Source organism: Adiantum capillus-veneris, chromosome 12 (assembly GCF_014529385.1).
Source record: "Adiantum capillus-veneris isolate H3 chromosome 12, ASM1452938v2, whole genome shotgun sequence".
In the NCBI taxonomy this organism is placed as follows: domain Eukaryota; kingdom Viridiplantae; phylum Streptophyta; class Polypodiopsida; order Polypodiales; family Pteridaceae; genus Adiantum; species Adiantum capillus-veneris.
In genome coordinates, this window is record NC_140942.1 from 51,466,999 (window position 1) to 51,493,856 (window position 26,858).

The window sequence follows — 26,858 nt, forward strand, 5'->3', positions numbered from 1 at the left end:
GATGCCCGAAAGATTTTTTTTTTGGTGGCAGGGCATCCACCCATCAACCATATTGAATGTTTCATTAACTGATTCACCTTTGAAAATCAATGCAAGGGTAGATATAGACCCAAAATAGTCACCCACAAGACAATATAACCATTAACTCCATCATCCATACTATTGTTTGTAGGATAAAGATACAAAATTGACAAGCGTAAATTGATGAAAGTAAATCAATGACAATTGTACACATCATAGGAAAAATCACTTGATTGTTAAACTTTGCAAATGTAATAGTTACAACACCATTGTCATTATTGAAAAAATATACATGGTTTTCAAAAAGATGTATAAAAGTCATCTCATGATACATATGCTATGACAAAAAGAAACTAATGCTATCTAGCTATGGCTAGACTGGCGTCGTCTAATCAGACGTCTCATCGCATCCAAGCAACGTATCTATCGGATTTTACAAAAAAAACAATAAGAGAGCTTTCTATAAGTATAAACATATAGCGACGTTTATAAAACAATACAACAAATAGAAAAGAGTGAACCCTAATACTAACCATGTCACCGCGAGAACTCAAAAGGTCCATCAGGGCGTTTAAGCCCTTCTTGCCTACGTACTCGCGCTCATACGGTGTGGGGTCACGTCCTGCCATCGACCACTATCAAAACATACAAAGAATCCATTATGTTAGAATTTAAAAACCCCTAAATCCTAAACTATCAAACATAAAGAGCAATGAGAAAACACTTACAAAGTCGGCCTCAAATGATGCCCACCCGCTGCTCCCCAAGTGGTGCGAGCTCCCTGCCTGTACTCGCACTTTGGCTGCCTCCTTTTGTTGCTTCCACTTGTCGGGATTCTCGCGCGCTGCTTTCTTCGCATTCTTCCAATCTTCTTTCGCCAGCCAATCTGGTCTGTTCCACCCATGCTTGATTGCTTTTTGCACTTCGAAACGCTTGTGCTTGCAGTATTCACACATTCCAACCTTCATCAGGTCTTCATTGAAGCGGTCAACCCTTGTTGGAACAGGAAACTCACCATGAAGCATGCCGATGACTCTATCTTTTAAATCACTCAATACTTCACTCCAGGTGTTTAGTATGTAATTTCTAAACACTTGAGAGCAAAGACCGTGCATGCGCAAAATCACCTTCTTGCCTTCATCATCCAAGATGATGCCGCCACTGAAGTGGGCAGAGTAAGTTAAGCCCTCTCACCGCTGACGGGTGAACCTAGGTGTCCCGGCAGGTCTCTCTAGAGGCGTGTCGACGGGGGTATGGACGTCAGGTGTCTCCACTAGAGTCTGGGCCCCGAAGCGAGGAGTAGCTAGTGGTGTGTAGCCTCTAGGAACATCCGTTAGCCGTGCAAAACCTGGTCGATGGCGATGTCGTGGCTGGTGTAATGGCAGGCAAAGAAGGGGAGGGTAAAGAGCCTCGTCGAACATGAGGTGGTGTCAAAGCATCGGCGGCGGCATCGCCACAACAACCACCACCGCCACCAGTAGAGCGTCGGTGCCTAGATAAGTGTGAAGATCGTCTCGTTGACACCGAAGCTTCGGAGCACAGTGAATGCTCTGAAATAGAGGGAGACGCGGCCGGAGTAGGAACGCGCAATGGTGCGCCAAAGCGATGACACTCCACGTACCACTATCTCTGCTCGGGTGACAAAGAAGAAAGGAACCGCTCATCATCCATACCTGCATTAAACACACGAATGTTTAAACTTAATATTGAATGAATGGAGAAGAAAACATGCATAAGTAGGTAGATAGATAGATAGATAGATAGAGAGAGAGAGAGGAGGGGAGGTATTTCTGTGTAGAGATTCGTTGAAGTTCTATGAAATTGTAGAAGAACTGCACTCCGCGTGCGATGAAGACTGAGGTTGTAGTCGCGAAGGAAGTCCATCTCTGCTCACAGATGCTGCTTGCCCCACCACTAAATCTAGTTGATCGGGTGAAAGAGACGCTAAGAAGCAGTAGTAACGCTTCTTAGCGTCTCTCTCATGGGATCAATTAGATCTAGCGGTGGGACGAGCTGCATCTATGAGCAGAGAGAGATCACTCCCTTCGCGATTGCAGCTTCAGTCTCCATCCCACTCGGAGCGTAGTGCTCATCGTCCTTGCTTGTGAGAACATACCTAGAGCATACGTACCTGGAGTGGACGCAAAAAGCATTAAATACAATGACGCGTATAAACAGAAATGGACAAAAGCCCACGTGAATAGAATATATATGATAAAACAGAGCAAAATTGTTCAAATACAAGAAGCCACATGAATACAAAGGTCAGCATAACTGGTAAATAAGGGGAGAATTCTACAAGAATCCCAACCATCTCTATCTTTTTTGACGTAGAACTTGAAGGTGCAACAGAACGCGTTTATCTTCTATTCAACTTGAGTGATGGAAGAGGCAAGTCGATAACTTAGAATTTTCAACCAAAAGAGAGAGAGAGAGAGAGAGAGAGAGAGAGAGAGAGAGAGAGAGAGAGAGAGAGAGAGAGAGAGAGAGAGAGAGAGAGAGAGAGAGAGAGCACGCACACAATCAAATCTTACAGTCAAAAAACTAGGTGGTGGAGCTGCATGTGGCCATGGATTGCCCAGGATGTGAGCGTATAATAAGAGCGTTATACAACATGGAAGGTACCTAGAGAGCCAGAGCGAGCGTGTGTGTGTGTGTGTGTGTGAGAGAGAGAGAGAGAGAGGGGTCCAGAGTAGTTGATAAGGTAGCCTGCCTTCACGAGAATGAAGAAAAAGCCATGTGAATACAATATATATTATAAAACGGAGCAAAATTGTTCAAATACAATACTTATGGCTTTAAGAGGTTGTAAATGTAGCATAGACTAGACTGTTTAGATTTTACCATGATTCCACAATCTTGAGTAAAACGCTTTTTGTCGATCCGTTCCACCCTAAAATGTTGACCTTTACACCATGCTGCTATGTATAACTTATACTACAAAGAACAAAGATTATGACGGCCGTTCAAACATCTAGAAAGTCACTAGTCATACATTGCAAACTTACCTTGGTCGCACAACCCCGAGAGTACTCCCACTCTTCCTCAGTCACTTCTTCAACGCATTGTTGTGTGCTTTTTAATTGGTTGTGCAACCATCTTAAGCTCAGGAATGTTGGTAGGCTCTCCAAAACCGTAGGATAGTGCATTGGTGGTCGTCTTCCCCTTCTCCACTCGATTCGTGTCCTTTGTCGCTCTTGCTTTGCATCCTCATATTGTGAAATCCACTTTTGCATCACTGGATTGTGAAGCATGCAAAATCGGTTGATTTTAGCCTCTAGATCTTCCATCATCTTCTTCTCAACACCGAGATTGCACATGAAAATCCCAAATATGCGCTCATCATCTATGGTTCACCATAGCATGTCCCGGCCTTTATCAAATCCATCGAGCCACTCTCCAATGTACACTAGGACTCTAATACCAGCCATCCTTCTACCATGCTACCCTCTGGACGTGCCTTCTGACGCACATATCCCTTGAGAGTTTTCATGAAACGTTCTAAAAAGAACATCCATCTGGAATGTGTTATGCCAGCTATTTCCACCTCATCAACTATGTGAACAAGAAGATGCACCTGAATGGTTAGCATGGTAGTAGGAAATTGTTTCTCAAACATGCACACAACCTCCACAGAGTTTAGTTTGGTGAATGGTATGGAGTCTACGTTGATCTCCTTTTGTGAGATCCATTGCACCAACTTCGCAAGTTTGTAGATTGTGTTACGGACGTCAAGAGACAAACATCCCTCAATGGCCACCGGTAAAATAAACTGCAAAACATGTGCAACAATGATATTAAAGTCCACACACAAATTTGTTACACAATTCCCACTATGATATATTCCACTATGAACATACTTGACACATTTTATGCCAGTTGTGTGACTTCAAACCAGTAAGATTTCCTTCTTTAGTAAAACACGTTTGGAGCGAGTGCATTACACCAGTGGGGGTCCGTAAAGATCGAATGGTCTCTTTTACTTTGCGTTCTTGGACTCCTGTGAAAATCCATGGTGCTTTAGGGAGTTTTATCGATCCATCGAAGGCTTATTGCGACCAATATTGCTCCATACAATCCACATTTCTAAGGTCAACCCTGGCTCCCAAAGTATCTTTCTTGCCGTTCAGATGGTCCCATAGTAGATTACCCACATTCTTGAATATGTTCATTGGATCGAGCAAGTGATTGATCATGAGTCGGGTCCAGTATGGTAAATCGTACCATAGAGATAGTCTATTCATCCCTGGGGAAAAACCGTCATCACGCATCTCCTTCTACTCTAACCATGCTTGTGTAGACATCCTCGATGGCTCTCTTCCCAAAAAGTCACCGCATAACACATGATTCTCTGGAAGATACGCTTGATGAACTTTGTAGATTTTCTTCTTCAATGAGGGCGCCCTACGTGCATTCAGTCTAGGTCCACATGTGACACACGTTCTGTATCCTCTTGTTTGAAGCCCTGCATGTATACACATGATAATAGATAAGATTGAGAAAAACCAAGATTTACAGTGTTTGAGTGAGGAATGTAAATCACGTGAGCATTTTGTTAGTCCGATAGTCATGCATGGTCCACATTAGAATTCCTCTGATGAAAGCATTCCGTCGACCTGTGTGTCGGCTCATATCCACCACTTCTATGCCAATCCACAATTGTTGTAGCTCTTCCAATAGTGGACGAAGATACACATCCATATATATTCTTCACTTTATATCGCCTCCGCACAATCAAGCTTAGCAATAGGTGCCCCTTCTTCGTAGTCAACCACGGAGGAATGTTATAGTTGACGATGACAACGGGCCATACACTGTAAGATGTTGATCTTTGACCAAATGGATTTACGCCATCCATAGCGAGTCCTAAGTGCAAATTTTGAGCTTCCCTGGCAAAATCCGACCATGTTTCATCTAAATGTTTCCAGACTGACAATCTGCAGGAATCTGTAGCACACCATCCGAAGATTTTTTCTCCTCATGCCATGATGCTAGGGTGGCCATGTACTTACATTCAAATAAATGCTTGATGCGAGGAAGCAGAGGAAAATGTCGCAAAACCTTTTGCGGATTTTTTTTCCCGTGGAGATCTACTCGATATTTCTCGGAATCACATTTCGGACACTTCTCCATGTTTATGTATTCCCCTCTTAAAAGAATGCAGTCGTTAGGACAAGCGTGGATCGAATTGTAATCCATCCCCAAGTTTCGCAAAATCTTTCTTGCTTCCTCTTGGGAATCTGGCATCACATTATCAGCTAGGAGTATGTGCTCTTTGAGCAATCTACACAACGAAAAAAATACGATACAATTGTTTAAAAATCTATCAGATCATTATACATCTAGAGTTTTTTATTAAAGTAAACTAACTGTAATAGATCACCTGAAAAGCCCTATGATGCTAGTGTCACTCCATCCAAACTTTGCCTGCATGTTGAGAAGAACCAAGATCACCTTCAATCTAGACACGCGTGCTCCATTATAAAATGGTGTATCGGCTTCACTTTTCAGATCATCATAGATAAGCCTTTCTGAATCCATAATCGTCTCGATCATTTCATTGATCTCGGGCTCAAACATTGCCTCGTTGGGAATGTGCTCTGCATGATCATCCCTCGAGTTGTCAGAGGCTACATCTTGTGGCCTCATATATGCTGCTTGACCAAAGCGCTTGCGAACACGTCTATTGGGTTGCAAGATTGTTGCCTGTTGGCTAGCGTCAGAGTCCGACGAGTTATAATTGGCAACAACTCGATCTATAATAGATGGATCGAACTCGCCAAATTCATGAACGTGCTGCAAAGAAATGCGTCTTATCCTTGTTGAGAGATATGTGTTTCGGTTGGACGGCCCCACATCCTCGTAACTATCCATAATGAGGGTAAAAACCTTATAACTTGGACAAAAAATTTAATCATCTATTGGCATTCTTCGTCTTCTCTCTCTCTCTCTCTCTCTCTCTCTCTCTCTCTCTCTCTCTCTCTTTGTTCAAACTGTAAACTACCTCACATTCTCTAGTCATGTCCAATCCCCACACACCTCGGTCTAGAGGTGCACGGAGATCAGAACCACCGAGTTATAGTCTCCTCTTTATTGGTCAATGCCTATATTTGTGGGTACAAAAAATCTACACACCCACGTCTACATGATAGTGCATGTAGTGGACAAAACCCCTTTGCCTCTTCTCTAGCTGTAGCATTTCACAACATCTTAACATCTTTTCATAGTAGATCTTTGTTTGTAGCATACAGGTACGCCATTCTTGCAATGTAGCTGATACCTGCTCAAAGCACTTAATTCTCACTCTAGATTTGACGGGCTGTGGTGTGTGTGTGTGTGAGAGAGACCCTTGGAATCGTCATCTTGCATCACTAATTTCTGTGTAGGCTCAATTTTCTCTTCCATTGGCTGATCATGACGGCTTATTGTATGGTAGTAACAGTCAAACATGCAGGTGGAGTTGCTGGTCCGCATGGACTGTGGAGGCAGTGAGCGCATGAAATTTTCTCATGTAGGAAAACGGAGTCTTTTGTAGTGGTTTTCATATGAGCAAGTGTTTTTCATAAAATGCTTACCATCATGAGCGCACCTTCATTGACATGCACTAAAATCTAACCAAAATCTAAAAAAAGCTAGTCCATCGAACATAAATCTAGATCTAATTTAATCTTAAACTCAAAATAAACATAAATCTAATCTAATTTAACGTAAATCTAAATCTAATCTAATGTAAATAAACCTAATTTATCTAATCTAACATCTAACTAAAAATAAAACCTAAATCTAATCTAATTTAACTTAAATAAACCTAAATCTAATATAATGTAAGTCTACATCTAACCTAATCTTTAACGACTTTTGGGATAGTTTCCTACGATGTTAAAACTCTCTTCTTCTCGTGTGTGTGTGTGTGCCAATAAAAAGAGGAAAATGGTATAGCCTTTCTATCACCCAAGTGTGGTAGATTGGTTATGCCATTTCCCTCTTGAATAACAGGTCTTGATTTCAACTCCTTGTCGGCTAGATCTTTAAGGTCTCTTGAATTAGTTTCCTACGACGTTAAATTAAACTCTCTTCTTCTCGGGTGTGTGTGCACGCTAGTAAAAGGAGGAAAATGGTATAAGCTTTCTATCACCCAAGTGTGATAGATTGGTTATGCCATTTCCCTCTTGAATAATAGGTCTTGAGTTCAACTCCTCGTCCACTAGATCTTTAAGGTCTCTTGGAATAGTTTCCCGCGACGTTAAGACTCTCTTCTTCTTCTTCTTCTTCTTTCTCTCTCTCTCTCTCTCTCTCTCTCTCTCTCTCTCTCTCTCTCTCTCTTCCTCTCTCAATGTGTGTGTATGCATTCTTTGTTTATGCATGTGCTCTCTCACTCTCTCTCCCTAAAAAAGAAAAAAAACAATGTGTGTGTGTGTGTGTGTGTGTGTGAGAGAGAGAGAGAGAGAGAGGGAGAGAGAAAGAGTGGAAGGGAACATGAGAGTGAGGAGAGGGAAGGAGCATACCTGGCTGTCCTTTCGCTCCTCGTGTGTGTGTTTATGTGTGGAGAAGAACGAGAGAGAGAGGGAGAGCGCAGGTTACCTTTGCTTGCTTGAGCGCGCGCCGAAAACTTAGATCTGATATCTGAGTTTTCAGACGCTCTCGGATATATTTTTACCCTGTTGGCATCGCTATGAGCGTCGCTAAGTTACTTATAACCTAGCGGCGTCGTGGGTTTTCATATTAATTTGAGCGTCACACTGCGAGCGTCGCTATTATTAAGTACCTCTTGTCGTGTCAGAAATCACTAGAGAGCAAAGCTCTAGTTGGTTAATCAACGGTAATTAGCACTAACCCTTTTTAATTAGCAGAACTATGTTAATCTATTTATATTTTCTTAATTAATTCAATTAATTAAGAAGATTAAACCTATTTATACTCTAAAACTCTATCCTAATTCTAAATTCTCATTTGCTTATTGAGATTAAGTTTAGGGATACTAATCTAATTAATTATTATATTATATTAGGATTGAAATAACTCATTATAGTTATACTAATCAAACTTAGATTAAGATGAGATAATTATCATAGCTGTGTTAGACTGTCAATATGCTAAGAAAATTATCTTTTGATTTTTTGAATACTTTTTGTAATTATTTAAGCAGAATTGTCCTGTTTTGAAGAGAAAAGTAAAGGGAAAGATGATCAAATTAATCTAGAAAACTTTGAGATAATTATCAGAGGTAAAATACATCTTAAATAACCCATGATAATTAACTTAATTGCAGATAATTAGTCTAACTAATTATCTTAGTAGAAAAACATTGTTTATAAGCAAAAATAAAAGAGGAAAATTAGCAAACTAATCCAAAAAGCTTTGAGATAACTATAGGAGAGAAAATAGATCTTAAGAAACCCGTGATATTTATTTTAATCTAAAATAATTAGTTTAACTCATTATCTCAAGTGAAATACACTATTTTTAAGAAAAAATAAAAGGGGGAAAAAAGAAAAGTAATCTAAAAAGCTTTGAGATAAATATCAAAGGTAAAAAATATCTTCAAAAACCCATGATAATTATCTTAATCTTAGATAGTTAGTTTAACTAATTATCTTAGCAAAAATACAGTGTTTTTAAGAGAAGATAAAAGGGGAATATAGAAAATTAATCCAAAAATCTTTGAGATAATTATTAGAGATAAAACTCATGATAAGAAACCCGCAATACTTATCTCAACTAAAAATAATTAGTTTAACTAATTATCTCAACAAAAAAATATATTTTTAATGGAAAATAAAAGAGCAAAAATAACAAAATAATCCAAAAAGCTTTAAGATAATTATCAAAGGTAAAATATATCTTAAGAAACTCATGATAATTAGTTTAATATCAGATAATTAGTTTAACTAGTTATCTCAGCAGAAAGCTTTAACTAATTATCTCAGCAAAATAATCCAAAAAGCTTTGAAATAATTATCAAAGGTAAAACATATTTAAAAAAACCCATGATAATTTATCTTAATCTTAGACAATTAGTTAAACTAATTATCTCAGCAAAAATACATTGTGTTTAAGGGAAGATAAAAGTGGTAAAATAGCAAACTAATCCAAAAATCTTTGAGATAATTATCAAACATAAAACTCATGAAAATTATCTTAACTACAAATAATTAGTTTAACTAACAGAACAACACTGTTTTTATGGCAAAATAAAAGGGAAAAAACAACAAACTAATCCAAGAAGTTTTGAGATAATTGTCAGAGATAAAACTCATCTTAAGAAACACATAATAATTATTTTAACTATAGATAATTATTTTAACTAATTATCTCAACCAAAAAACATTATTTTTAAGGGAAAATAAAAGGGGAGAAATAGAAAATAAATCCAAAAATCTTTGAGATAATTAGTAAAGATAAAACACACCTTAAGAAATCTGTGATAATTATATTAAATACAAATAATTAGTTTACTAAACTATCTCAGTAGAAAAACATTGTTTTTAAGAAAAACTTAAATGGAGAAAATAGAAAATCAAATTGAAAAGATTTGAAATAATTAACATAAGTAAAATACATCTTAAGGAACCCGTGATAATTATATTAACCACAGATAGCTAGTTTAGATCATTATTTAAACTAATAGTAACCAATTTTGTGTATAAATTGAGAAAAGGAGATTAGCAAATGAATTTATATAATTACCAGAGATGAGAAGTAACTTTTGAAAGTTGGAAAAATTACCTTATTCCAAATAATTACTATAACAAATTATCGTCGTCCAATATTGTCTAAATTAGATCATAATTTTAAAGAGAAATTTATAAATCAATTTTATGATTTAGCCAAAAAAAATATTAGTGATATAGCATCTCAAACTCCATCTAGGGTAAATATCCCACTAGTAGATACGTAACTCATAATTTACTAAGGCTAAAATAGGGTATTTTGGAATATAAATTAAAGAAGAAATTGAGAAAAATAGCTCCAATAATTATGGGAGAATACTAATAGTACCAGGAAGCTATAGGAGAAATATCTCATCCAAATATTTAACAAGGATACCATTTACTCCAAAAATCCTTATTTTTTGATAAAAGGAATAGAAGAGATTATTCATTTAATTCTCTAATCGATTAAGTCCTTTTATAAAGGTTGCTAATATGGCTCCAAAAAGAATCAGACAAAATCCTCTTTTCGATAAAGAGGATACAATCAACAAAAGAAATAGCAACTCATGACCATGAGGCTGGGCCTAGTCATAGGCTACGGAGGAAAGTCTACAGTCGCCAGCACAACAGCAAATGGTTGACCACTCTCACAGGTGGATTTCCATTTTGTTCACTTGAGTCTTTAATTAGATTAAATTTCATTTATAAATTAACATTGCATACGTAAGGACAAGGAAGGATTAACTGGCCGCAAATAGAAGGTGACATCCAAGAAACCAACAAGCAATGGTTTAAATAGGAAAGAAATGATCGGGCTACGACCGATTGACTTAGGAAAGAAATGTTTGATCATCCTTAAGACAGCTTGTCTCAAGACACCTCTAATTCCTTGGAATATTTTACTCCAGGTAATGAGTAATGATGGCGATTCTGCCATGGATGAGTCGGTTTTCTCAGTGCGCGTGGAGTGTTTACCTCGTGCTTGTTTGTGCTTGTGGATATTTTTAATCCCCTGTCAGACCCACTAGTGGTTAAGAAGATTTTGGTATAGAGAGTTACATCTTGTATATAGTATGAGTCCATCTTGTACATAGTATGAGTCAGTGATTGTATTAACTCTTGTATATACCATGGTTTTATGAGAATGACATGCTTTGTGTAATTTAAATGGGATGGTTATAGTAATTGTTGGATTTCTGTTTTCATTCAAAGTTTTGAAATTATATCGATTAGAAAAATTGCATGACAACACAAAATTACTTGTTATCACTAAAAGATCTTTATTAGTTAAAAACCCAGGGTAATGCAAAAAGCCTTTACACTCCCCCCATGAGAAGAAACTACTTCTAAAACAAGTTCAACTCCCAAATTTCAAGGGAGAGGGAACCAACTTATACGTGATGCCGAAGCCTGGCTCGATGCCATGGATGATTATTTCTTGGCAACTGCTTCAAAAAATTAGGCAATGCTAGGAATGTTTTGACTCACTCGAGATGCTAAGCTCTAGTGGAAACAGTACTGTAGAGATAATCCTTCCATTAGTCCATCCTGGGAAAGAATGAAACAGGCAGTGAAAGAAATATATCTTCCTCTAGCTCATCAAGCTATTAAAATGAATGAATGTTTTTCCCTCAAACAGTTAGGGCTTACTTTGGAAGAATACTACACCAAATATGTGTCTTTACGGTGTTATGCACCACCAATGACAATGGAACAACAGATTGGTTACTTCTGCCAAGGCCTAAACAAACCTTTAAGTACCCGTTTAGAAGCTATGAGACCCACATCTATTCAAGATGCCCTTCTTAGAGCTAAACCGCTTGCGGCTGAAGGAAACACCCTTGCAAGGAACTATTATAACTACAATAACTTTAGAGGAAGAACAAGGGAAAATTTTAATTAAGGAAATCAACGAAGGGCAGTGACAACTGCAAATACTATAGAACAGACTTTTCCAAATATCAGATGTTATGGATGCAATCGAATGGGGCACTACAAGAACCAATGCCCCGAGGAGAAAAATGCCCGAGTTGTTGCTGGAACCACTCCTCAGACTCAGATAGGCCAAGGAAATAATCAAAGAGGTGGAATAAATAGAGGACGAGGTAGAGGAGCCAGAGCTTATGCTGCAGTAGGAGAGCCAACCTTGATGGATGAAGAAGATGAAAGAGCTACTCTTTTTTCCACCATTGATAACCCTGGAGCTCGCCAACAATATGTAGTCATCCAAACCACTGCAGTAGGAGAGCCAACCTTGATGGATGAAGAAGATGAAAGAGCTACTCTTTTTTCCACCATTGATAACCCTGGAGCTCGCCAACAATATGTAGTCATCCAAACCACTGCAAATAGAGAAGGTGAAAAATTTGAACTACTTATAGATTGTGGCAACACACATTCTCTTCTCTCCCCTAAATGCTTAAGGAAACTCAAATTAAACTAATATCCCACAAAAAATCAGTGGTAGCACTAGCAAATGGGAAAGAGGTTCTATCTCAATTTACAACCGGGGAAGTTGAGTTTGAACTGGAAGGAACCCTTACTTTATCTTACTTTTGGACTGTACCAGTAGGAATCTATGACGGTATTCTAGGAATGGATTGGTTAATCAAAAATCAAGCCCATATTCACTGTCCTCAAGGGAACCTATCCTACAAAAATCACTTAGGTGAAGAAACATTAGTACAAGGATCAAATGGGAAGCCTAAGGCTCATTTAGTTAAAGCTAGTAAACTTTTGAAAGGGTTACGCATGGGGCAATAGATCTTTGTAGTAAAACTCAATAAGGTAGATGACTCAAAGGACAACACCACTCCAGAATGGCTTAAGGAATTTTCGGATATATTTCTGGAAGATCTTGCAAATTTATCTCCCCCAAGGGACATAGACCACGAAATACAAACCTTTCCAGGTAGTGAATTAATTTCAAAAAGACCCTACAAAATGTCCCTCCCTAAGCTATTGAATTAAAAGAATAGCTTCGTCAACTTATTGAACAAGGATTCATAAGACCAAGCATTTCACCATGGGGAGCGCCTGTTCTATTCCAAAAGAAGAAGGATGGATTGTTACATCTCTTCATCGATGATAGGGGACATAACCAGGTATCAGTAGAGAATAAGTATCCTATTCCTCGCATCGACGAATTACTTGATAGATTACATGGAGCCAAGGTATTCACAATAATTGATCTCAGATCAGGTTACCATCAAATCCGGATTAAGGAAGCAGATATTTATAAAACTGCATTCAACACTCGGTATGAGCATTATGAGTTCATCGTGATGCCTTTTGGTCTTACGAATGCTCCGGCTACTTTTAACCGTCTCATGCAAGATATATTCAAAGAATATCTGGATGATTTTGTGTTGGTATTTTTCGACTATATCTTGGTATATTCCAAAGATGAAAAAGAGCATGAAGGCCATGTACGTAAAGTACTTCATCTTCTACGCCAACATCAACTGTATGCCAATATGAGTAAATGTGTGTTCTTCATGCCCGAAGTTAGCTATCTTCGATTGATAATAAACCTTGAAGGAATCTCTATAGACCTCGCAAACATTAAGGACATAATAGATTGGACACAACCCAAGAGGGTCAGTGAGATTCAAGGATTCTTGGGCATTACAGGATGGTATAGAATCTTTGTCAAAGATTATGCAGTCATCGCCGCACCCTTGACGCAGCTACTTAAAAAGACAGTCAGACTTACATGGGAAAAAGAACAGGAGGACTATTTCCTCAAACTAAAACAAAATCTCACATCAGCCCCTATACTCAAACTCCCTAACTTCGCTCAAGAGTTTGACGTAGTAACCAATGCCAGCAGCCTTGCTATAGGAGGAGTCTTAAATCAAGAAGGCAGACCAATCGCCTTTACTTCTCAAAAATTAAGAATCCATGGGCTAAATTATCCAACTCATGATCTAGAACTCCTAACCGTCATCCATGCTCTTAAGCTCTGGAGGCACTATCTTCTAGGAGGAAAGTTTCAGTTAATCACCACTGATCATCAAAGTTTAAAATGGATTTTTTCACAAGCAACACTCAACATGAGGCAACGAAGATGGATAGAACTCTTATAGGAATATGATTTTGAGATAAAATATAAACCAGGAAAGGAGAATGTGGTTGCTGATGCCCTTAGCCGTAAGGTTTTTCTTGGGGACATTTCCACAGTCGACAATCCAATCCTAAACAAGGTTAAGGAAGCCTCCCTGGAAGATGAAGATGATCAAAAACTCCTACAGGTTATCAATCAACAGGACCTAGAAGAGAAAGAGAGACAGAATCAAGGATTATTCACTTGAAGATGGGCTTCTCTATTATAAGTACCGGCTTTACATTCCTAAGAATCCAACATTAAAGGAGTTAATCCTTTATGAAGGACACAACGCTCCAGTCGCCAGCCATCCTGGCCATGCAAAGACCCTTAATGCCATAACGAAAAGCTATTTTTGGCCAAGAATGAATGGGGATATACTTTGATACATCAAACAATGCCTTTTCTATCAAAGGATTAAGGCTGAACGAGTAATGATGCCAGGAAAACTTCAACCTCTTGACATTCCTCAAATGAAGCAGGAACTCATAAGCATGGACTTTGTAACAGGCCTTCTTACCGTTCAAGGGGGTTATGACTCCATTATGGTGGTAGTGGACATGCTGACTAAAGTGTCTCATTTGATGCCTGTGAAAACAACTTACACTGCATCAAACATAAGCCGTTTATTTATCAAAGAGATCTTTATACTACACGGGTTTCCTAAGAGAAAAGTCAGTGTGACAGGGATTCAAAATATACTTCAAAATTTTGGAAAGCTTTGTTTGAATCCTCAGGTACCCAGCTATGTTTCCGTACAACCTATCACCCTCAGACGCACGGCTAGACAGAAAGAGTGAATCAAGTTATTGAAGACATCCTTAGAGCCTACTGTAGTAGAGAACCCCAAAAATGGATACAATTTCTTCCTCTGGTGGAATTCACCTATAATTCCTCATTCCATAAAAGCATTGGGATGTCACCGTTTAATGCACTTTATGGGCATGACTGTATATCACCCCTAAACTTTTATGACCCTACTACAAGAGTAGAAGCTTCAAAACAAATGTTGGAAGAGGTGGACGCCCAAACCAAAGCCATACGACAGGACATTCAAGAAGCTAAGGACCACCAAAAAGATTATGCTAATAAAAAACGGTCTGATCAGTTTTTTAAACAAGGGGATAAAGTATTCCTTAGGGTACGGCCAAAGAGAAGCAATTTATCCTTGGGAAAATTCAAAAAACTAAGCCCCAGATATTGTGGACCTTATGAAGTGATAAAAGTAATCAGTGATCAGGCTTACAAATTAAAGCTACTTGAACACCTCAAGGTCCATAATTTATTCCATAGCAGTCTTCTAAAACCCTATATTCCAAATCCCAATCACACTCTAGACGACAAACAGATTGTGATGCAGAAGCAAGGAATTCTTGAACTCCAACCAGGTTGTATTCTCGATACTAAGGAAAGAAGTCTGCGGAATAGAGTAATTAGAGAACATTTAGTAAAATGGAAGGACTACCCCACTAAAGACACCACATCAGAGGACGAAGTATCACTTCTCAAAGATTTTCCCAAATTCGGTTGAGATGAGGACATCTCAATTCCTTAAGTTGGGGTGATTGTAAGGTTTCCAATTTATGCAACCTTACAAAATTGTACAAAGCCTGATCAAACTAACTTGGTTATTAAGAAAAGAGTGTAGAATGACCCAACTATGGCAAATATTGGTATTTTTGGAACCGTACTACTAGAGCTTTACTATGGTTAGAATTTTTTAGAACCGAATTCCAATAAAATTTAAAAAAGTTACATGCTCTAAAAGGTTACACTATGAATGTAATTAGTTAAGTAAAATTGAAAGGTTTCAGTAATTATTACTGCTAAAGACTTTTTATACTAAAGTTCTAGAAATTGCAGATACTCCAATTTTAATCATTAAAAGACAGAAAAAATAGCACAAATCAATTCTGGAAGTTGGGGGGGCTATGGAGAACCTGCCCAAGACAAATCTAGCATCAGGTGGCGCTAGACGGAAGCTGGGGGCTTGCTTGAGGTGCCAGGACCTACCAGAAACATCCCAGGGACCCTGAAAAGCTATAAATAGACCCCCCTTCTTCACAAAACATTAGACTCGGAGCCTTGGAAAATTCTCTCTCATCTACTAAAAAATCACTAGAGAGCAAAGCTCTAGTTGGTTAATCAACGGTAATTAGTACTAACCCTTTCTAATTAGTAGAACTACGTTAATCTATTTATATTTTTTAAATTAATTCAATTAATTAAGAAGATTAAACCTATTTATACTCTAAAATTCTCTCATAATTCTAAATTCTTTGTTAATTATTGATATTAATCTTAGGGATACTAATCTAATTAATTATTTTATTATTTTAGGATTGAAATTAATCATTTTAATCATAAATTAATGATAATTATACTAATTAAACTTAGATCAAGATGAGATAATTATCATAGCTGTGTTAGACTATCAATATGCTAGGAAAATTATCTTTTAATTTTATGAATAATTTTTGTAATTATTTAAGCAGAATTATATTATTTTAAAGAGAAAAGTAAAGGGGAAGATAATCAAATTAATCCAAAAAGCTTTGAGATAATTATCAAAGGTAAAACACATCTTAAGAAACCCATGATAATTATCCTAATCTCAGATAATTAGTTTAACTAGTTATCTCAGAAAAACACTGTTTTTAAGGGAAAATAAAAGGGAGAAAATAGCAACCTAATCCAAAAAGCTTTGAGATAATTATCAGAGGTAAAATAGATCTTAAGAAACCCGTGATAAGTATTTTAATCTCAAATAATTAGTTTAACTAATTATCTATAAAAAAAATACACTGTTTTTAAGGGAAAAATATCAAACTAATCTAGAAAGCTTTGAGATAATTATCAGAGGTAAAACCTATCTTTAAAAAATCCGTGATAATTATCTTAATCTGAGACAATTGCTTTAACTAATTATCTCAACAAAAATAAAAATATCAAACTAATCCAATAAGCTTTGAGATAATTATCAAACATAAAACTCATTTTAAGAAACCTGTGATAATTATCTTAAATATAGATAATTAGTTTAACTAATTATCTAAGCAGAACAACATTGTTTTTAAGAGAAAATAAAAGGGAGCAAATAACAAACTAATCCAAAACGTTTTGTGATAATTACCAGAGGTGAAATGCATCTTAAAAAATGCATGATAATTATCTTAACTACGTAATTATTTTAACTAAATATCTCAACAAAAAACACTATTTTTAAGGTAAAATAAAAGGGAGAAAATAGAAAATTAGTCCAAAAGGCTTTGAGATATTATTTGATGTAAACTACATTTTAAAAAACCCGTGATAATTATCTTAACTACACATAATTAGTATATCTAACTATCTTAGTAGAAAAACACTATTTTTAATGTAAAATTGAAAAGAAAAAATAACAAATTAAAGTAAAAAGCTTTGAGATAATTTTCAAGAGTAAAGAACAGCTTAAGAAACCCGTGATTATTATCTTAACCATAGATAGTTAGTTTAACTAAAAAAAATTCCTAATAGGAACCAATTTTGTATATAAATTTGAGAAAAGAAATTAGTAAATGATTTTATATAATTACCCAATAATTGCCAGAGATCACAAATAACTTTTGAAGGTTGGAAAAATTATCTTAGCCTAAATAATTAACATAACAAATTACCGTCTCCCAATATTGTCTAAATTAGACGATAAATCTAAAAGGAAAATTTATAAATCAATTTTATGATTTAGCCAAAAAATTAATAGAGGTATAACATCTCAAACTCCATCTAGGGTAGATATCCCCCTAGCAGATAGGTAACCCATAATTTACTAGGGCCAAAATAGGATATTTTGGGACATAAATTAAAGGAGAAATTTAGAAAAATAGCTCCAATAATTATACGATAATTATGCGAGAATACTAATAGTACCACAAAGCTACAGGAGAAACATCTCATCCAAATATTTAACAAGGATACCATTTACTCCGAAAATTCTTATTTTTGGATAAAAGGAATAAAAGAGATTTTTCATTTAATTCTCTAATTGATTAAGTCCTTTTATAAAGGCTGCCAATATGGCTCTAAAAAGAACCAAAGGAGGTCCTCTTTCCGATGAAGAGGATACAATCAACAAAATAAATAGACAAACTCATGAGTATGAGGTTGGGCCTAGTCACATAGGCCTACGGAGGAAAGTTTGCAGGCGCCAGCGCAGCAGCAAATGGCTGACCAGTCACAGGTGGATTTCCATTTTTCTCACTTGAGTCTTTAATTGGATTTAAGTTCATTTATAAATTAACATTGCATACGTAAGGACTAGGAAGGATTAACTAGCCGTAAACGGAAGGTGACTTCCAAGAAACCAACGAGCAATGGTTGTAAATAGGAAATAAATGATTGGGCTATGTTTGATTGACCTAGAAAAGAAATGTTTGATCATCCTTAAGATAGTTTGTCTCAAGACACCTCTGATTCCTTGGAATATTTTACTCCAGCTAATGAGTTATGATGGCGATTCTGCCATGTATGAGTCGGTTTCCTCAGTGCGCATGGAGTCTTTACCCCGTGCTTGTTTGTGCTTGTGGATATTACTCAGGATATCGAGTTTATCCTAGAGGAACCGCCCGGTTGTATGGGCAACTGGACTATGAGTGGTGTCTTTTTTCCACCCCAATTTTTATAAATAAGAAATGGGTGCCATTTTTTCACCACTTTATAGGTGGTCTTGAGACAAGCTAGTACTGGTCAGAGTTACTCCAGAATGACAGTACCTTGTCTTAAGTCTAAAGATGTCTGTTTGCTAAAAGAATATTTTTAATACTGTTTTCAAGGGCTGGTTTAATGAAATTCAGTTATGAAAGTTAAAATAAATCATTGTTTTAATTGTGAAAAAATTGTGGTAGTAATTAGATAACAAAGCAACATGTGTGAGTGCGGGGTGGTAAGTGGGGATTGACTAAGGTTGTCAATCATGGATGGGTGGACCTGATTAGTCAGGTAGTTATCCATTCACGTGTACTGAAAGCGTCTAGAAACTTCTCCATTTGGAAGAAGAGTCCATTAACGACTGTGCCCTCACATATGTTAGGGGGAAAAAAGCGTTGGCTAAGGAAACTCTAATACGAATGATGGAAGTTATAGGGCCGGAATATTTTTTTATTTATTCAACAAGTTGTCCCGTTTCCACTGTGAGACATCACTAGGTCTCCTTCTAGGGCTATAAACCTAAACCATTATTAATGGTAAGGGTGAATTCCTTGGATTCTTCTTGTTTAGGGACTCATATTTTATTAGGCCTAGAGACCTGTCAAGGATCCCATAGGCAGGTTTGGGGACCTCACAATGCATATCCTTTAGCACAAGATTACATTTTGTAATCTGCTTATCCTCTTGGTTAGCGAAAAGTACTGAGGTGTTCTTCCCCATGGTTTATAGACAATCTTCCTAGATGACTGGTAAACGGGGATCATAATGTTGTAAAATATTGTTGAGGAATCAGCAATGACATTCATAACCATCTTGGTTAACATGAAATATCCACAAGCACCCAGACCAAGTCATGACCTCTATTGGTGATTGGTAGATCTAAACATAACCTCATAGAGATAATGCACATAGAGTGAGAAATGCTTCATAGCACTAATGTGATGAATATGCATGCCATTCCAAATTAGCCTTTACTAAAAACTAGGGCCCATAACACCTAGTGTGCATGCATTTAGAAAACAATATATCCAAACTTGTATATCCATGATCATCCTTGCCTTTTCATTAACAACTCATAGCCTTGATATATGCATAGACAACCATCCGTTAATGTTTTTTAGCAGCACTAGTACATTTAACAAGTCATTCTGAGTATCCAACAAATTTTGGCCACACTAAAATTGTTCTTGATACAATGTGCTAAAAACGGTATTATAAATGGATTTGACACTACCGAGGGACTTTGTCGCGACACATAATTGGAATAGTAGGTGTCAATGTCAGTCCCAGAGACTCATATTCTCCACTTGTGGAATATGTCTCAAGTAAGGATGTCTGAAAAAAGAACATCCTTCAAGTACAAGATGTACTTGGGTGTGGAGGTAACTGTAAACACTCATGCAATGTGTGTGAGCGAGACCCTCATTATCCATGCTCCACATTGGCTAAGCCGAACTCCTGGAGTTCGTAGACCATGTTGTATCCCATGTGACCACGTGTGCCAAATCAAACCCTACAAGTGGGTCTATGACTGCGGAATGCAAAAATCTATTGTGGATACTACATCCCAAATTTCTTGGATCTTACGTGACCTTGTCATCTCTCTTAAGAGAAAAAATGGATGAAAACGTAGAAGTTTATTCATCCAACTTGAAAAAGTCAAGCAAAGCATATGCAAAAAATTGAAATAAACCAAATCATATGCATACCTGGAGGTTGAACAGAGTGGTCACTTACCTATAGTCAAAGGCACTTACCCAAATTTTTTTCCTACAAAGGCCTGGGAGCTCTAATTTAAAATTAGTAATGTGCAAGTAGTATTTCACATGTAACCTTGGGTGTCGATTAAAATCGACATTGTCAAACCACGTCATTAGACTTTGTAGGAAAACTGCTTAACTAGCACCAACAATATCTGAATTCACTTTGGAACTTGAAATTATCCACTAGCCTTGGCAGCTTATGGAATTTTTTTCCTTAAAAGTGAAAGTTCGATGGTTCCAAGAATTGACCATCAACACTTAATAAGTGATTTACTAATCACGAGCTGGGTCTTTTCCCAAAACTATACTCATAGAACCAGAGCATGAGGTGTAGTTTTGGTTGCCACAAAAAAACCCAAAAATAGCCCAAAACCTCAAAAAATGAGCATTTAAGTGCTCAAGTTTTTTCAAAAAAAAATGTGGCTATAAAATATTAAAATTTCTACATCATGCGTCATTAAACAATGAAAGATCTTGAAAACAATGGAGAATTGACGAGTTTACAATCACATGTTTAACTCAAAAAAACTTCATTCCCATAATCACATCAACTTTTGACCAATTAATAAAACATAAACTTTGTGATTTCACTGTTGTGATGAAAAATGCAAATAAAACACATGCTTATAATTTACAAACCCCAAATTTTGCATCTAATTTTTCAAAAAGTTAAGTAACAAGATTATATCTACTTTTGCAACAAAGCTTCATAAACAAAACTAAAAACTAAAATTATGAAGCAAAGTTTGAAAGCATATTTCTTCTCTGTCTCATTCACAAATTGTTTTTCTTTCCCTTCTAAAAGAAAATATAAGATATTGTGCGAGGTATTTTATCTGACATCAACAAGATAACCTACCACTTTGAAAATGATTTCCTCATTGTTGAGACCTTTATCATCAACAACATAAAGAACTAATACGTTCAATAATTGTTTGATTGTGCCCAAAAACACCTGCTCAAATTGACCAAGCATGACCTTCAAGACTCTTGTGTCGTGCATGATCCCAAAAAAATTGAACATCATGAGTTGATGCATTTTTTTATTTATGAGAGGTAGCAAGCATACCTCTAGGGGGAATAATGACTCTTTGTAAAGGCACCATCGGTAAAGTCTCATCAATACCTTGAGCTTGTTCTAGAAATTGATGAGCAGCTAACAAATGTCATCGAGGAGCACCACTTTCAAAAGCGAAAGGAGGTGGAAACAATTGTCTTCTAGAATCTGCTCCAGTGATTGACACACACATCCTAAGTGCTTGAAAGTGAGGACTGATGGGAACAAGTTTCCTACGTGAGGGAGTGAGTGAACTTGTACGACCTAAACCAATTAGAGAAGATGAAGATTGATTAGCAAGATTAGATGGTTGACCTCTTCTTTGCTTCTTTAAAACATGAGCATCACCAGAAGGAGAAGGCTTTACAAAGAAGAAGCTACAAACATCGACAAAAGAACCATAAATTCTTGCTATCAAGCATTCCAAATCCAAAATATATACTTAAAAAAAACAAGAAGGATATAAAATTTGCAAAACATAAAACAAAGAAGATTAAAAAATCCCTCATATGTGAAGGCTTTCTGAAGTAGAAAATTAAGAATTTATGTGTATTTAAAGCAAAAAATCAAAGTATGTCTTTAGTTATGGCACAATAGATCCTTATATGTTAGCAAAATGATACCTCAAACAAGTGTATTATGCTAGGTACATCTCCGTTGCTCTAGTGTCTCAACAAAAATAGGTGCTACAATAGTACTCACACTATCTCTTTGTGGAGTGGCTAGAGAAACACTCAACGGTTCAATCTCCAAGCCAACCACATAACCTCACAAATTTCTTACAACAAGTACTTGTTTGACCAAGGAAGATCAAAGAGAGTAGTTTATACCATCCAACCTACACTAATTAAAAAGTACATCAAGAATAAAAGAATCACACTTGATTTCTTGTTGTGTCCTTATGCATATAACAATGAATCCGTACCATGTGTACAAAGATCTACACAACCAATGGAAACTTTCTCTGCACAAGATTAACAAAACATAGCTCTCTTTGTATTTAGAATCCATTGTTCATGTGTAATTCTAACCTCCATACCAATACATGTTTTCTGTAAGATACACAGGAAGTTTTTTTGTATCGCTGAAAACTATCTTCTACTGTGATGCTCAAAACAAAATTCTGAGGGCATAAACAGTTCCGAAAGGAGGGTAAAACCCTAGGACACTTGATGGAGAATTTCTCGGAATGCTGAATATGATTATCCAAGTTTTGGACCCAAAAATTGCCTTTAAACTTCGCGCGCGCGTGCAAAAATGCAAAAAGGATTTGCACACAACCGTGCAAAGTACACACGTTGTGAGCGGGATGGAAACACATAGAACGCTTGGGGGGTTCACTATGTGTAAAACTACCATATCACGTGCGTTCAAGACATGTTTGTAAAACCCCTTATCTATGAATTTGGTTAGGAATATAATGTACCCTTTTCCTTTAAAATCTGTAAGTTTTTGTCAAATTTGAAAAAATATTGCCCTTCTGTATATATATTTATGTAAGTTTCAAGAACTTTAAATACCCTTCTGTTGAACTCACGTGATAAGTTACATTTTCATTAGGTGACCTCCCCAAGACAGAACGCCTCTATAATGAACCGACCCTCACTCTTGAGATGATACACACACACACACACACACACACACACACTATGGGGCACCACTCGGATTACACAACCCACCTGGCCGAGACAGGAAACACACCTATGGAGTGAGAGGAGAGAGACTACCCATTTACCCACTTCCACCCATTGACCCACTTCCACACAGAGAGACACTCACACACACCCAAAAACTCAGCTCAAAAGAGGAGAATTTTGATGTTTAAATACAATTAAGCATGGGCCAATGGGGCAAACAGCCCACACAATATGGGTAAAATATGCCAGATACAATCACAAATTGGAGCAGAAGCTTCGCTCATAGGAGAAACTTACACAACCAAAACAACAAAAAAATAGTGAGAAATTTGGCAAAATGGACAGTGCCATCGCGTCAGGAACGGCCCAAAACCCAAGTCTACAATGTCAAAGTGCTCAAATCCGACATCGAATGAGTAGTTTACGGCCAAAACAGGCTGCAAAAACCCCAAAAACAGATTTGCGGCTGTTACTCCTCTCTTCTCCACGTTTTTTCTGGTCTTCTCTCAGGTTTTTCAGTTCCCACACTTAGCTTTATTACTTGGGCACCCTTGGTCTTCTAGTTGACCTCAAACGGACCCCGAATAGGCCAAAAACTGGCCTAGCAGTGCATAGTTGTCACTTTTTTGCATCATCCGCACACCTGGCACTGAGCTTTTTTCAATAATGCATCCCGCCACCATGTGAACTGGCCCCAAAAGATGGTCCTCTTGATGACCTTTCTGCATAATTATCACAAGGAAACACCCACGTTGTGTCCGTACTTATCCACGTGCAAATATTGACACCATTCGACCTGCTGACCCCACTAGATGCCATCTGACGCACCAGCTTACCTCATGTCGTCGGCCTGCGGATAGCTTCCTCGAGAAGTTTTACACACTACCAACTCCTCATTATTATGGAAAAACACACTTGTATTGGTGATAGTGAAAATCAATGCACTATGTAATGTTGTCCTACCTGTACACATGTGGGCCCCACGTAACCACCTGGCTCTGGAAAATGGGCAATCCTTTATTCGATGCACCGTGCATGTGTATGTACATATGCGTAATCCCTTGCTCCAAAAAAAACCTGACATAATTTTTCCATCCCCTAGCCTGCTAGATCATTCATGATCAACAGAGCAACAAAAAGAGATATGAGACTCGCCGCATCACAGGCCTGCTCATCCCTCACAGACATTACTTGCTCCACAGACAACTCATCTTGCTCCATCATAATTAACCTGACATGATATAATTTAAGACATAATACATTTACCATTGACTTATGTAGAATCCCATCCAGGTTAGCCAACTGATATGTACTATTCGGACAACACTCTACTACCTTGAAAGGGCCTTCCCACTTAATCTGAAACTTCTCTTGGAAGGTGTTGTCCAGGTTACTATTGTAGCGCAAAACCAAGTCATGCTTCTTGATACCCTTACTTTTGACCTTTTCATTTATCTTTGCCAAAGCCTTATCCTGCATCTACCCATAATGTTCCAATGCACTCCTCCTATCCAACTGAACTTCTTGTAATTGTAAGAGCCTCTCTTTGAACGCATCACTAGGTGGCCCAAGCAACTTCTCTAGCATCTTTACTGCAGGCAACTCTACTTCCACAGACAATAGTGCTTCCTTTCCATACACCAAATCAAATGGAGTAAACCCTGTACCTGTCTTCACCGAAGTACGGTAAGCCCATAATGCACTAGGAAATTCCAAATCCCAATTCTTTCCTTGGTGCTCTATCACTTTAGAAATAATTTGTACCAACTCACCATTGAATCTTTCATTTAAGCCATTACACTGCGGGTAATAAGGAGTGGTATGCTAGTGCCTAATCTTTATCTTCCCGCATAAGAAGTCTAGCAGTTGAGCTCTAAATCTTGGCCCCTTATCCGAAAGTAGCTATAGTGGTACCCCAAACTTGCAACATATTTCATCGTACACAATTTTTGCCACATCCTTTGCAGTGATCTGTTTTACTGCTATAGCCTCTGCCCATCTAGAGAGATAGTTTACTGCAGTCAAATATATAGCTTTTTCCCCTTCTTGTGATAGGTAACGGGCCTATTGCATCAATCCCCCACTTTTCAAACACATCAAATGCCATAATGGTTTTTCGTAGCTCTTGCTTCAACACTCTCTTCCCAAATGCTTGACACCTATTGCAAGACCTACACCAATGGTGAACATCCTTGTGCAAACTAGGCCATACATACCTTTCTTGCAAGATCTTATGCAAGGTGATCTTTAGAGCAAAATGGCCGCCACATGCGCCTTCATGATTCTCTTCCAACACCATTAGGAGAAATATGAACCTTGCATGGGCCTTGTAAGGAATCCTAATTTTTAGGGATTAAGGTTAATGTTGTGTGGGGTTTAGGGGGAAAGGGCATTGAAGAAGGTAGTTTTGAGTAGGCTTTTCTAGCCTTTTTTTTTAGAAAAATGTAGGATGTGGACCTAAGGGGTTACTTTCTCTCTCTAGCTTTTTTTTAAAGTGAAGGAAGCATAGGGGTGTGTCCACATCAGCCAAAACGTGGGTCACTAAGAGTCAAAATTTGACTTTTAAAAAAAAAACATTTTTACTTGTTTTTTACTTAAAACTCCCTCCTAACATATATACATATTCAAAAATCGATTTTTGACCCATTTTTTAACCCACAAGCTTAGAAAGTCCATTTTTTCAAAAATCTTTTCCCCCAAAAAGTAAAAAACATTTTGTTCTCTCCTCCTCCTCCCTCCTCTCTCCCTCTCCTCTCCCTCCCTGCGCCTACCTTCCTCCTCCTTCCCAATCTCTCCCTCCCCCCCCTCCCTCCTTCTCTCCTCCCAGCACCTTAAGTTGGCATTTTTTGGAAGGAGGGAGCCGCCTCCTTTTCATCTTCTCTCTAACTTCCCTCTTTGACTTGTGCTTGAGGGGGGGTGCAATAGTGTTGTTGCTAGTGCCTCTTGGCATTTTTATGTTTTTTTTTTTCTTGCCCTCTTTCTACCTTGGGAACGCTTCTCTTTGCCCAATTTCGTTTTCATGTGCATGCTTCGCCCCCTTTTCCCGGTTGGACGGCCCTTGATTTGCACTACTCTCATTTGCCCTCCTCTCACTTTGACTCATGCTCAAACTCATTCTTTAGTGGGCCTTTGACCGCCCCGTTGGGATTTGCTCCACTTGCTCTATCCCTTGGATTTCCCTCGTTTACCCCTTGTCTGCCGGCTGGGTTTGGACGGCCCTTGATCAGTTCTCTCCCTCTCTTTCCCTTCCCATAGAACACTCCCCCTTTGTTTTTGTCCGCCCATCTTGGCTCTCCATCGACTGGCCATTCTCTCTGCCTCCTCTGCATGTGACTCACCCCTTGCCCCTAGCACTAGTGACCTCGCTAGTGGGGGGGGGGGGGGGGGGGGGGGGGGGGGTCGCTTTGACTTCACGCCAAAAGGGGGCCTTACGGGCCGTGGGATTCAACCCCAATGAAAGTGCCATGTCATCACTGTGTGCACAGTCACCCACAACCATTGGTCGCTAGGTATCGCTAGCACGCCGCCTTCACCTTCCAAAAGTGCACCAAGCGCCGCCCAAGACAGCTCGCGCAGAGCCGCCACAATGAGTGCCATAGCCAAGTACGCAAGGAGCTCCTTCTCCCTCTTGTGATACACCATATGCCATCATTGCCTTGGGTAATATACCCCATGCCGCCTCATATGCCATGTGCATGTAGGGTTATATTGTGCCACGTGGCACGCTATGAGGACCTCTCCTTTGGAAACCTCCCCATGCTTCACAAATTTTGTCAAAAAACCCCTTTGAATTGCTTCACTTTCACACCCTTGCAAATACCTGCCCTAAGACTCGATTTCTGAGCAGTAAAACATCACCGAGAGCTGTTGACCCGGACTTTGAGCTTGCCGATCTATGCCATCCTTCAAGATTCCCAAGGCCGCGAATGAAGGCCA

At 38.1% G+C, this 26,858-nt stretch overlaps 1 protein-coding gene across 1 annotated transcript; it reads right to left on the reverse strand.

Moving 5' to 3' along the window:
* Positions 1 to 384: 384 nt before the first annotated feature.
* On the reverse strand, positions 385 to 26,564 carry LOC147445736 (uncharacterized). Its single transcript, XM_086524622.1, has 4 exons — positions 26,419 to 26,564; positions 750 to 1,182; positions 555 to 656; positions 385 to 444 (listed from the first exon to the last, which is right to left on the reverse strand). Exons 1-4 carry the CDS (start codon positions 26,562 to 26,564, stop codon positions 385 to 387), a joined length of 741 nt encoding a protein of 246 aa, XP_086380748.1.
* Positions 26,565 to 26,858: the final 294 nt, after the last annotated feature.